The 12,397-nt window shown below is 41.7% G+C and overlaps 1 protein-coding gene across 1 annotated transcript in view; it reads right to left on the bottom strand.

Annotated features, from left to right (window-relative positions):
• Positions 1–12,397, bottom strand: part of ANKFN1 (ankyrin repeat and fibronectin type III domain containing 1) — a 59,604-nt gene that overhangs the window by 16,340 nt on the left and 30,867 nt on the right. The window contains exons 7-10 of the mRNA XM_058817435.1: positions 11,025–11,132; positions 4,600–4,699; positions 3,318–3,450; positions 2,590–2,706 (exon numbers count right to left, since the gene is read on the bottom strand). Of these exons, the coding sequence (XP_058673418.1) occupies positions 2,590–2,706; positions 3,318–3,450; positions 4,600–4,699; positions 11,025–11,132 (458 nt within the window). The remainder of the gene's footprint in view (positions 1–2,589; positions 2,707–3,317; positions 3,451–4,599; positions 4,700–11,024; positions 11,133–12,397) is intronic.

The raw sequence follows: 12,397 nt of genomic DNA, 5'->3' as shown, positions 1-12,397 counted from the left end.
AGACCCTCATATTTGTGCTGAATGTAAATCATTCTGGAGCTAAACTGTGCAGTGTGTTTGTGAAGCACAGGATTTGAAGAGACACGAATCCTTTTACTTCAGATACCAATAATGTGCTAGACAAAACAGGCAGAAACTCACAAAACTACCAAGGCACAGCTCTCCAGGAAAATCTGTGAGGATTAAAGAAAAGTAATTTAAAAAGACTCCACATAAAATATATATTTTGGTTAAAATCCCTTTCCTCACACAGTAAGGCATCTGCTTATAGGTGCAAACACACTCAATCCAGTGACCAGCCACTGAAGAGATTCCCAGATGTTATAAAGAAAAATGCATAACATTTAAAATATGCTCATTACTTTGTGATTTTTCAAGAGATCTACAGTAAGCTGGATAGGGAGAAGGGTAGTGTAAAAGGAAAACTGAATTCACAATGAAGCACATTGTATCTTTGGGGAAGTGCTGTACATTAATTTAATGACATTGTAAACCAATAGATTATACTGAAATTAATTATCTGCAGTTAGCAGGCAATATTTACTTATCAACTTTAATATTATGAAATTGTTTATAAACTCTCAGCAGTCGGCACAGTGCCTGGGTTTGGGCAGTATAGGTTGTTTATTGCAGCTTTGTGCATCTCTTTCCAGGGCAGACTGTTGGGGTCTGTACAGTCCATCTCCTCTGCCTTTTTTAACTGCCCTGCCTTTTGGGGTTTGTCTCCTTCTCTGACTGACTTTGGCTGTCTTGAGTGTACATTTTGTGCTAATCCCTGTGTCTCCAGCTGGGGCAGATCCTGGCAGTAGTCCTTAGCCATCTCATTGTCATATTAATTACTGCAGCACATGAATGTGCCCAGATGAAAACAAACAGTTCTTTATTGTCACTATGTTGTGAATGACATTCCAGCACAGGGAATGGGGGACCCACTAATATCAATATGGGACTGATTCATGCCCTAAAAAGTTTTGTGTCTGCTTAGCTTGTTACACCATCACTTGTGCTTTGTTTGCTCTAGTTGTCTGCTGGTAACAACAGGCAAAGTTGCAGTCCCTGTTGCCTCTCGCTCTACTGATCTGGTCCCTGAGCAGCTGTGTCATCACTGATCTTTTCCATTCTGTCCTGAATTCCTGCAGAGTCAGTCTATTAACTGCCTCAATAAAAAGTATTCAACCATATGAACTTTATTGAGATCCTTCTGTTGGTGGATCCCATGAGGCCACACAACGTTGGCAGCTGGGTGACAATCCCCGTGCTCCTCAGGGACCAAGCAAACAGAACAGACATTTGGGGCAATAAATTTGGCAAAACTTCAGCAGGGAATACACCACATGGGCATAACTGCTGTGTCTCTGTGTTTCAAGCTCTGCACTTTGCCTCCCTGGTAGCCAATAAGACCACGATGCCCTGGGGATGTTGGGTGTCTCCCAGGGCAGATTTTTGTTCAAGGGGATCTGCACGGGGGGGATGGAGCTGAGCTAACCAAACCTGTGCCACCTGAGCTGAGCCAGCCCCAGGGGGGGAACATTCAGCAGATCCAGTTAAAACTTCCCCTAGTGACAGCTCCAAGGATGACAAGCAGCTGCTGCCTTACACAGGTGTTCCCCAATAATGTTCAGCAGGCTGGGCTTTGGGGCACGCTGGGGAAATCAGTCCAGACAGGTGGCTGCCCAGGAAGGCTGCACAGCATCCACCAAAAGGTGTAAAACAAACTCCCCCATGCATATTGTCAGCAATGGCCCCACAGTGAGTGGGGGGCTGCACACCAGGTCCCTGTGACCCAGCCTGGGGGACGTGTGGCCAGAGTGACCAGCAGTGTCCAGCAGTGTCCAGCACTGCAGCAATGCCAGCAGTGCACCACTGATTTTCTGGGAAGTTCTGGTGGCTTCAACAAAAGGTAGGAGAAAGTGAGGCCTGGATATACTTTTTCCATAACAACCATGCACACAGCTTTTTGAAAATGTATTTTCCCACAAAAGGAACTATTTTAATGGAAGTGTCTGCCTGCCATCTAGAGATTTCATGTTGTCGTGAAACCCAACTTAACCCAACTTCAAAGCTTTGCAATAAAGGTAGAAATGTTCTGCTGGAGAAGTGTAATTTCTGTTTGCATAACAAGTAGTGAACTGAGACAGAAGGATTTAAGTGACCTGTTCAGTAACACTCAGGTTGTATCTGTTGAAGGGGCTGGAATGGAACAGACTTTAAATGCTTCATTAAGAGACTAATAATTAATAATGAGTAAGCCTATAAGAGTCTATCAAGAGCAAATACTAGGATTATAACTTTGAATTCTCAATCTGCAAACTCACAGGCTTCTCTGCCTGGTCATTATTTACTGGTTCATATTTGTTTCTTTGTTTATTTCTTTTGTTCTTTTTTCCTATTGTTTCTTTCCTTTGCTATTCCTGCTCTTTACTTCTATTATAATAAACTCCTTCCTTCCTGGCAGGAGAGACTCAGTGCCTCATTTCTCTGGAGATGAGGTTGCTGCTCCAAAGAACAGTCCCAGGGACAGCTGGCAGCTCTGTCCCTTGCAGAGCAAAGTCACTGAGCTAACAGCCAGAAATGTGCCATGGGACCCACCTGTAGCTGTGCTGCTGCTGAAAGCATCTTCTGCCTGGCCTGGAGAGCAGTGGAGGAGGACACAGACACTGCCATGTTCTGCCTCAGCCACCTGATGTCATCCCACATGCACGACAGCTGCAAAAACACATCCACTTCAACCAGCTCTTGTTCTCGGCATTTGCAAAAGCAGAAGTGATACTAAAATGCAATTTGGACTTGAAAAATCAGTAGATACTGCACATTTTGTGTTTCTGCAGATGACAATTCAGCTGACTGGATAAACATGGCACAGATACTGACTTACACAGGAGGTATTCTGTAAACACCATGAACCTGTTTCAATTGATTTTGGACTGCTGTGCAAAACTGATTTACTGTTCTTTGTGGTATAAGAAAAGTCGTGTGAGACAACTTGAGTGATGGCACAACCACAATACCAAATTTAAAACCCCTGGTTATTTCTTTAGGCCCTTGCTCTAAATGTCCATAAAACCTGTAAGTACCCACATAGCAATCACTCATCTAGGATCATACCTTAAGAGTTAATTGTATCACTGTCAGTGGCCCAGTCAGGATTTAATCCACATGACTGGTTTGTGAAAATTGCCTTTAACATGAGTGATAGAGCATTTCATCATTCAGCTTTTTACTGACATCATTCCATACATTCAGAGTGATGAGCTGAGGCCTATGCATTGCTAGAAACACATTTGCAGAAGCAGTAGATGAAATGAGACTCCCATTACCTTTGTGAACCACAGGAAATCCTGCATAACTGAACTACTGTGAGAGTCATCGATTTCCACAATTGGGATTTGATCTTCATTGGTTACTAACAAATTGTCTTTGTAAAAAAGTATAACAGATAAGTAGAGTCCCCTAAAGAGAGAAGGAAACACTATCAAACACCTTTCATGTCTATTCACATCCATGCCAAATTTAGTCAAAGAATCGTAGATGTCAAGTTCTGATGAGACAAAGTGAATCATCTGGTCTAAACTTCTGTGTAATATAAGGTCATGCACCTTCAGTCAGTAAATTCTGAAAAATATCTGGGAAGTTTATCACTTTAGATGATGTGAGACTACGTGAATCTAAGAGATTACGGATCTTTGCAAGCCACTGACATCAGTCTCAGTGAGAATTTTGCCACAGTACACAGTACACAATGGAGACTTTATGCCCTTTAGAAATCAGAAATTTTACTAAAACTTATAATTAATGTGCTTAGTTCTGCCCTCCTTTATTCAGAGCAAATCTGAAGTAACTCAATTGAAATCAGGTGGGTTATTATGGATTTACATTGGTATAATTGAGTGTAATTTGGCTAACATATCTGCAAACCTGTTTATAGAGATCATTCCTTTCAATATTTACCCTCACAATTAGTTACATATGTTAAGTAGTTACTGCAGGGAATTTAAAGACTCTGGAGAGCTCTTCTGAAAGAATCAAAACCTTATCAAAATACAAAGAAGAAAATGCAAATTGAACACTCCTGGCAATGGAAGAAGAAATAATCCAGAATAAGCAACTTCCATTTGCTAAAACAAATAATTAGGGCTGAGAGTTGGCTCACAGTGGGCTGCAAACCCAGCTGAGGATGTCAGAGTTCTATGTGTGTAGCTTGTTGCCAGCGGACTATTCAAGTGTTATCTGAGCTCTGTGCCTTACATTATGAATGAATAAATGTTGTAGTTTCATTAATGAGCAGCAACAGAGGCAATGCTTTCAAACAGCTCAGTAACTGCACTTTGGGTTTACACAGAATATTTCACTCTGTAACAATTTGAATCCACTTCCAAAAGTAACAAGGAAAACATTCTATTGATTTCAGTAGGAGCTGGAGCATTATTTTCCTGTCAGCTGCACCAGTCCTACACATCTGTGATTTTATCAGCTCATTCTGACCAATTACTGTCTCATCAGTAGTGGCATATTCACACATATTTCTAAGGTTCTTTTCTCTAACACACAACAACAACTGCCAAAATTCAGAATGCCTGGAACAGAGAAGGAATGACAAACCGTTTCAGAGTCTTCACAAACTTGTTTGATGAATGGAAAAGGTGCTTCAGACTTCTGGAAACCGATTGCTTGCGACCAGCATTTTGTAATTTAGAACTTTCTGAAATGGGAAAAAGAAGCAAACCCAACCCAGCTCTTAAATTTCAGTTAGTGTCTCATAAAAAAACCTTTGTTTCTTGAACCACAGTACTAAATTTCAGTCAGTGCCCATTACATTCCTTTCAAAAGACAACATTTAGAAAGATGCTCAAATGCAACCCTTTGATGGTGTTTTCATTAACTTAGTGATACACAGCAGCAGACAATTTCCTTACTTGCTGCAAACTCAGACAAGATAAAGCTGTTTTGCTCTGAGGCAAGGTTGAAACAGCCCTACACACTCTTAATGCTCAGAGAGGATGGGAATTTTACAAGTGGTCTCAAAAACCCAAGAAGGGATTTGAATCATCAGTCAACATTTTAGGGTGTTGTAATTTCTAAATTTCTTACCACATGTAGCTTAAGCCTCTAAGAAGTGAATAACTGGGGCACTGGCTGACACTGACATCCCAGCATCACCAGTGAAACCAAAGGAAAAGCTTTGAGGAGACCAGATTAACCCTCATCTTTCTCTATATCACATTAAATACATCTGCTGTTGCTTGGATTTTTTTTTCTCCATCACAGCAACTTCCTCTCATTATTGTCTCAGAGCTTCCACAGTTACCCTTGCTCCCTAGTAATCTGAGTCCAAGGAAGAGGTGTTAAATTCTTTTGTTCACTTCATGTCAAGGTTAAGACCTGTTGTGTGCCTGCCAGCATCTCTGAGCCAGCTCTCCAATAGAAGAATTTTATAAAATTGTCCCTATGTTTAAGAAAAATATTGTTAAATTTTCATACATTGCATTTTTTTCACTTTGATGAATTTGACTAAATGTCTTTTCTCACGCATGGCCTTGTAAACCAAGGAAATATCTTCCCATGGGCATTGAAAGCCCTGAGTTCTGTGTAACAGCTGTGAACCCCTGTGTGCCTGAGCAGGTTTGGAGGGGACACCAAGAGGTGGCAATCAGGGACAAGCAGCACTTTATAATGTACTGGCAGTTGCTGTTCATACCTGGATTTGAAAGCAATGGGCATTTAATACTGTTTGGGTTTGGTTTTGGTTTTTGCAATGTCTGTGCTGTTTAATGTTGTTGCAAGAGAAACAGCAGAAATACTTTGAAAAATGGAGTTAATTATTCAGATATTTGCTGTGATATGAAAAGAAAGACAAAACAGAAAATGTCACTGTGAAAGTGCATCTCCCTTTTCCAGGATCTGAGTGTTTATTTGGATGAAGCATGGATCCCCATCCAGACTGAAGTGTGAAACATTTTGAGGGACACCCTTTTTGAGGGACACCCTTCTCCAGTGGGAAAACCCATGACTCATGAAGAGCCACTTGCTGAAAGCTGCAGTTCATCTCCTCAGGTGTCCTCAGAGTATTTCCCACTTACCTCTGGTGCAGAATAGGAGGGGCCTGCCTGTGTTTCCCTGGTGAGTTCTAATTTTGAGTATTTGAAGAACCTCTAAATTTGCTGTTTTCACAAGCCCATCTGTGGAAGTGCTCAGCATATTTAAAATGCTGAATAAATTTGCACCATGATTGGCACATTGAAAGGCCCAGCAAGCAGACACATTGTTAGCAGTAATTACTGCTCTGTGGAACAGCGAGTACAAAGAGAACAAGGTTCTGTTGGGGGTGAAATCATACAGTTCAGATGTGTGAGACTTATTAGATCATCACATCCATTGTCTTTCCAGTGCAAACTTGTTCTCCGTGGCATATTCTCCAATTCACTCTTCAGCTTAAACAGACTCATCCAAATCCATGACTACTACTTTGTTTTCTTCTCTTTCAAAAATATTCCTTTGTATTTCCATCCATATCTCCTCAGATAATGGTTATTTTACTGTGAACTTTTTTCACTGTATTGCAGTAATGTAAACCAAATGCTACATAAAAACTCCTTTCTTACTGTTTCATTCTTCCAAGGTTAAGATCAATTTAGGAATATAAATTTCATTCTAATTATTTTCTTCTGTATTCCCTCCATCTATACAGAAGAAATGGAGGAGGAAATTACTGAAGGTAAAGCAACATAACTTTGTATAAAGCACCAAGACACTGCAGCATTAAAATAAGAGGGTGCATTACAAGTGAAATATATGTTATTGGTCTATTTAGTGGTTTGAGTTTAGTCCCCAGCTTTGCAGAAGCCAACAGCAAAAGAATTAATGTAAAACTAGATGGAGATGGTAAACTCTCCTATATTGCTGTTTGCTTTTTATTTTACAGTATTGTGTGTCTAGAAGCCAGAAAACATGGAGCTGAGATTAGAGGATAATTTGGATCTGCAGGAAATGGAACTTTGTCTGTTACTTAATTAACTAATAAATAACATAGAATAACCTTCATAAAAAAAGCATCAGTAGCAACACAGTAAGTTTATATTAACAAATGATACAGAAACTGAGCTGTGAGCTCTTTTAATAGAAGCCTGGGAGTGAGCACATAGCAGCCAAGATGGGAGAATTTCCAGTGATTAGATTTAGATCAGAGGCATTCAAACCTGGTCTGAAATAGGCAACAATTAAATAAGAAAGTGTATTTATGACATTGGCAGCCTTTCTCTTTGAAGGTGGAGGGTTTATAAAGATTTCTTTGCAGTTTTTTACGTAACTGCAACCCATACTTAAAAGCAACCTATTGGAAGAATAAGAACCATCCCTTCAAACTTGTGTGCATCTGGGGTCTCTTCTTAAATTCTCAACCTGAACTTCTCAGTCTACAGCTTGGTTTTCAAGTCTACTTTTGTATATTCTCACAAAAAAAATATAATTTAAACATCTTAAATGCTTTGTGGAATTAGAGATCCTTCTCTTTGCTAAATGCAATTAAAACTATTTACTTTGCTTGTGAATCAAATTAAAATGAGAACATTTTTATTTCACCTCTGACTTGTCTAGTAAAAAACATTTCAACTGAATTTCAGAAGGAAAATATCTGGTAAGAATTCTACTGAAGAGCTGGGTTCCTTTCTTAATGAAGCATCACACAATTACTTAATCCACTCTGAATTGCTTAGAAAGAAAGATCTAAAAGGAAAAAAAATACTTAAAAATATATTTGAAGTGTTGCCAGGACATACAATTGTTCTAAGTCAGTTATGATAGTCTGTAGCATGGAATTATGAAGACAAATGGATGACTGTTGTTTATAATCATCAGGGTTTTCCAGAAGATTAAACATATGAAAGCAAAGCTTCCTAAGTAATTCCCTCAGAGATTTCATCATATCACAGAGCAGGTTCAAAAGCAACAGCTGATCTAATTCCAAAAGCTCTTAAACTCACTGTACATTCCAGTGTATTCTTCCTGGTATTTTTGTAAGCTTGTTTTCTCCAGCGCCTGCAATGCAGAGCACAGGGCAGAAGGCAGAGCCTGAATGAACAGACTTGGGCAGAGATCTGCCTGGAATGTGGGCAATGTCCCCTCCCAGATCCCGCAGGAGCAGCAGCACACAGCCTTGTCCTCCAGCCCCTCTAGCTTCTGAGGCTTTTGCCTGCATTGTTCAGATAATCTCAGACCATTCAGGTTGATGGCTCTCAGGTTTTTCCACCTTCCTGTCACTTGTCCTGCCCTTGGAGCACAAGTGGGACAGGAATCTCTGTGGGGCACTGGAGGTGCCTGGGCACCAGGATGGACCCAGCTCTGTTCCACTGAATCCACAGGAATCATTGTGGGGCACCAGGATGGACCCAGCTCTGTTCCCAGTGAATCCACAGGAATCACTGTGGGGCACCAGGATGGATCCAGCTCTATTCCCACTGAATCCACAGGAATCACTGTGGGGCACCAGGATGGACCCAGCTCTGTTCCCAGTGAATCCACAGGAATCACTGTGGGGCACCAGGATGGATCCAGCTCTATTCCCACTGAATCCACAGGAATCACTGTGGGGCACCAGGATGGACCCAGCTCTGTTCCCAGTGAATCCACAGGAGTCACTGTGGGGCACCGGGATAGATCCAGCTCTATTCCCACTGAATCCACAGGAATCACTGTGGGGCACCAGGACTGATCCCTGCTCTGTTCCACTGAATCCACAGGAATCACTGTGGGGCACCAGGATGGACCCAGCTCTGTTCCCAGTGAATCCACAGGAATCACTGTGGGGCACCAGGATGGACCCAGCTCTGTTCCACTGAATCCACAGGAGTCACTGTGGGGCACCAGGATGGATCCAGCTCTATTCCCACTGAATCCACAGGAGTCACTGTGGGGCACCAGGATGGACCCAGCTCTGCTCCCACTGAGCTCTGGTTCCTGCAGAGCCTGGCTCTGCTCTCACAGCTCATCAGCACTGGAGGCAGAGTCAAGGATCTTCCTCAAACAATGTCCAGCTGTTTACTGACAGCGCTACAACAGATGGGGCAAACAGAGATCCCAAGGCTGGCATTTACTGGAATGTGGTAAAGGGAGTCATGGCAAAGAACAGAAAAATGCCTGGGCAGCTCCTCAGCCTGTGTGTAAACAGCAGGCCCAGGCTGACTTCCACCCTGTCAGTCCATCATGCTAATATAGAATTAAGAATAGAAATCAAGCCTCTGCATTACATCAAGTGAAAGCTGTTATTTGGGGTTCTCTGATAAGCTTATCTCAGATCCTTGATCAAACACTTCAGATTCCACTGAGGTTGATAAATATCAGAATAAAATTTCTGAGTCAAAGTGATGTCATAATTCTTACTTTTCCTGCAAACTTTGTTTCGATTTCTTACCAAATTAGTGAAATAAAAGGGATTGACATCATCATATATTTAAGGAAAGTTCCAAAGGTTCTCCTATGATGATACCATGCTGATTTATCCAAAATGTACTACTGTGTAATGCTAGCATTACGAGCAATCATGAGATTTTTATTTGGTTGGAGGCAAGGGTGTTGCTCAAGCTGACTCCAGTGTGGGGTCCCACAGCCTTTCAGGCACAGAAGAAAATGTTCTGAACTGAACACATTTTCTGTATTGTAATTTATTATTCAAGGAAAAGGTGTTAGGAAATCAACAATGAAGTGATTTTTTTTTTGACACTGGGCTTAATTTCAGGAGCAGTGAAATTTTATAAGAAGCAGGCACTGGTGTCAGAATGTCAAAAGGAGGTGTTTTCTGTATGATGCTTATAACTGCTTTTGTTCTGGGCTGCTATGTCAGTAAAACAATTTATGCTAAGAATATTTTCAGATATTCCATCACTTAGTCCCTGTTGACTTGAAAGGTGGCCTGAAAGAGCTGAGATAGGCACTAGTTCTAGAAAGGAAAAACTGTACCACAAAAAATCCCTTCTTAAATAGCACAAAATCCATGTAAGAGATAGAATACATCATCTGTATTTCCAGTACCAAGACCACCTGCAAGTGATAATGTTTGCATGAATTTTAATTAGAGAAACAAAATTTTCTTGCAATATCTCCTTTCCAAGCATCATAGATGAATAGTTGAAGTTGCTATGGTTACAATGGGCTGTGTCAGACTGTGGATCAGTGTGATGGTTACAAATTTGCAACAAGGGCTGCATCTTTTCATTTCAACCAGATGATTTCAGCTCAAAATATTTCTGTGATTTTAAATTGGTTGATGCAACTTGACATATCAGTCATACTAGGTGAAGAAAAATGAAAACTTCATGATAGTTTAACTTTTCTGTTTAAAGTAAGTCCCTTTGCAATTTTTATTCCAGTTAGAAGTTTATTTTAAGAAAATAAATAGTACTTTTCAACAACACATATAGAACAGGAGTTTTTATATAGGTTCTAAAAAGAATGCCAAGATGTTGCTTTGGCTCTTGAGCTATTAAAGGCACAGTCTGTTTCTCATGAATGAAGATTGGCTGAGATTTGAACTCTCTCCTAGTTTTGATCCATTCTGTTTTGAAATGTAGCAATCTTATCTTCCCATTGCATTGTGCAAGTATTTTTCATTATGGATTGGCATGCCATCCACTTAGTATCTTCCATTTGGAGGCAGCCAATTCCTCCCTTTTGATCCAAACCAGTTGTTAACTGTCTAAAGTATTTCTTTATATGAAAAAATAAAAGAGCCTTCCTTGAAACATTTTAGTGGAATCCCTTGTGAAACTAATTTGTGGGGAAAAACAAATCAGTAGGTGTGTAGGGTATGGAGAGAGAAAGCTTGTGCCTGTGTGTGTGCACATTGCAGCCTTCCGACGTTTTCATCCAACTAATTTCAAGGGTTAAGAGGGAGATAGTGTGCTAAAGTGATTCCAGATGGGCCAATATTAATATCTTTCTTTTCCTGGTGAATGAGAAGGTATGACCTAGTTAGAAAACTGCTAAAAGTGAAGGCACCAGCGAGGCTCCAGCCCAGCAGAGCCGTTCCTGCTCACCTCGGCAGCTGTGGTGCTGGTGCGCGGCTCGGACCTGCTGCAGGAGCCCTTCCAGGGCCTCCGTGTGTCTCCTGTGCTGAGGCTCTCTTCCACTGCAGTCTTTCCAGTCTGGTGAACAAAGGAAATAAACAGAAATGAAACACAAAGGTGCAGGAGAGGCTCTAAAAATATTTTGTTGCCTCTGGTACTTCTCGTCTCTAGAGGAGTTTTACATCTCGGCAGGCAGGAGCTGTTTCTAAGTCTGTTGTTACTTGTACACTGAGGTTTCTTTGCCTCGTGCCAGCTGGGTGATTAATCATAATGATTATTAACAAAGAGCTCACAAGCAGCTCTGAGAAGCTTCTGTAGTGACTGACTTGACCATGGCTGTTTCTCTCCATGAATGGGCTCTGGTGCCACAGTAAGGGCGGCTCTCAGCCCGTCCTGGCACTCAGCCCCTCACCAAGGTCACACAATGCTCCTTCTGCCACTCCTGCCGACACCAGGAGGCTCCACAGCTCACCTACAGTTCTGCAAAGCAGAGAATGAACATCTTCCTACCCCCAGAGCTCGCTCTGTAGCCAGAGAAACATGCTTGGAGTAAAATCACTTCTGGAGATCTGCTCCCAGCAGAGGCCTGAGCAAACGCTGGCAGCTCCTGCCCTGGAGCCATGGGCTGCTCAGCACTGCACTCCTGAGGCAAAAACCTGCTGCATTTGTCCCACACACATTCAACCACCAGCAGACTTTGTTTTCACTCACTTGCTGCTAATGAGAATCTCAGGCTTCATTTTAAAAAACAAACTCATCACAAATAGGAAGAAACCGCGTGTATCAGAAAGGAGCTCTTTAATTCCAGACTTGGCTATTTTAATACTTTGATTATAATGAGAAAAGCTCATTGCACCAGTTTCCTGGCCCAAAGGAATGGTGGATCAAGGTATTAAGAGATCTGTCTGCACAGGAGACATGCTCCCATCTTGCTGGCACAGAGGCTGCGTACGTACTCATAGCCACCAGCAGTTTGCTCACTCACTAAATATACAGATCCAGTTTCTAGTGCAAGTTTGGAGTCAAGCATTCCTTCCAATGGGCTCACTATGCCAGGGATATAAATACCTGTTTATTTACATTTAGTGTAGCAGCCAGAGTAAGCCCCATGAAAGGCTGGAAAGAGAAGACATTTGGTATCCTGATAGCCTGTGGGCAGTGTGACAGCCGCAGAGGGGCTGTCCTGTGTGCTCTGTGCTGCTGCAGGCATCAGGGTCAGCTGCATTTACTGCTCAGTGTGGGGAAAATGTCCTCAGAGCTCCTGTGAGCAGCCAGGAGGGACCAGCTGGAACTCACCAGTATCAAAGTGTTTGAAACTGGTAGAGTTTCAAACAACCTTGTGA

Source organism: Ammospiza caudacuta, chromosome 19, assembly GCF_027887145.1.
Source record: "Ammospiza caudacuta isolate bAmmCau1 chromosome 19, bAmmCau1.pri, whole genome shotgun sequence".
Taxonomy (NCBI): Eukaryota; Metazoa; Chordata; class Aves; order Passeriformes; family Passerellidae; genus Ammospiza; species Ammospiza caudacuta.
The sequence above is the reverse complement of the archived record's forward strand: the minus strand, read 5'-3'. Positions and strand labels throughout refer to the sequence as shown.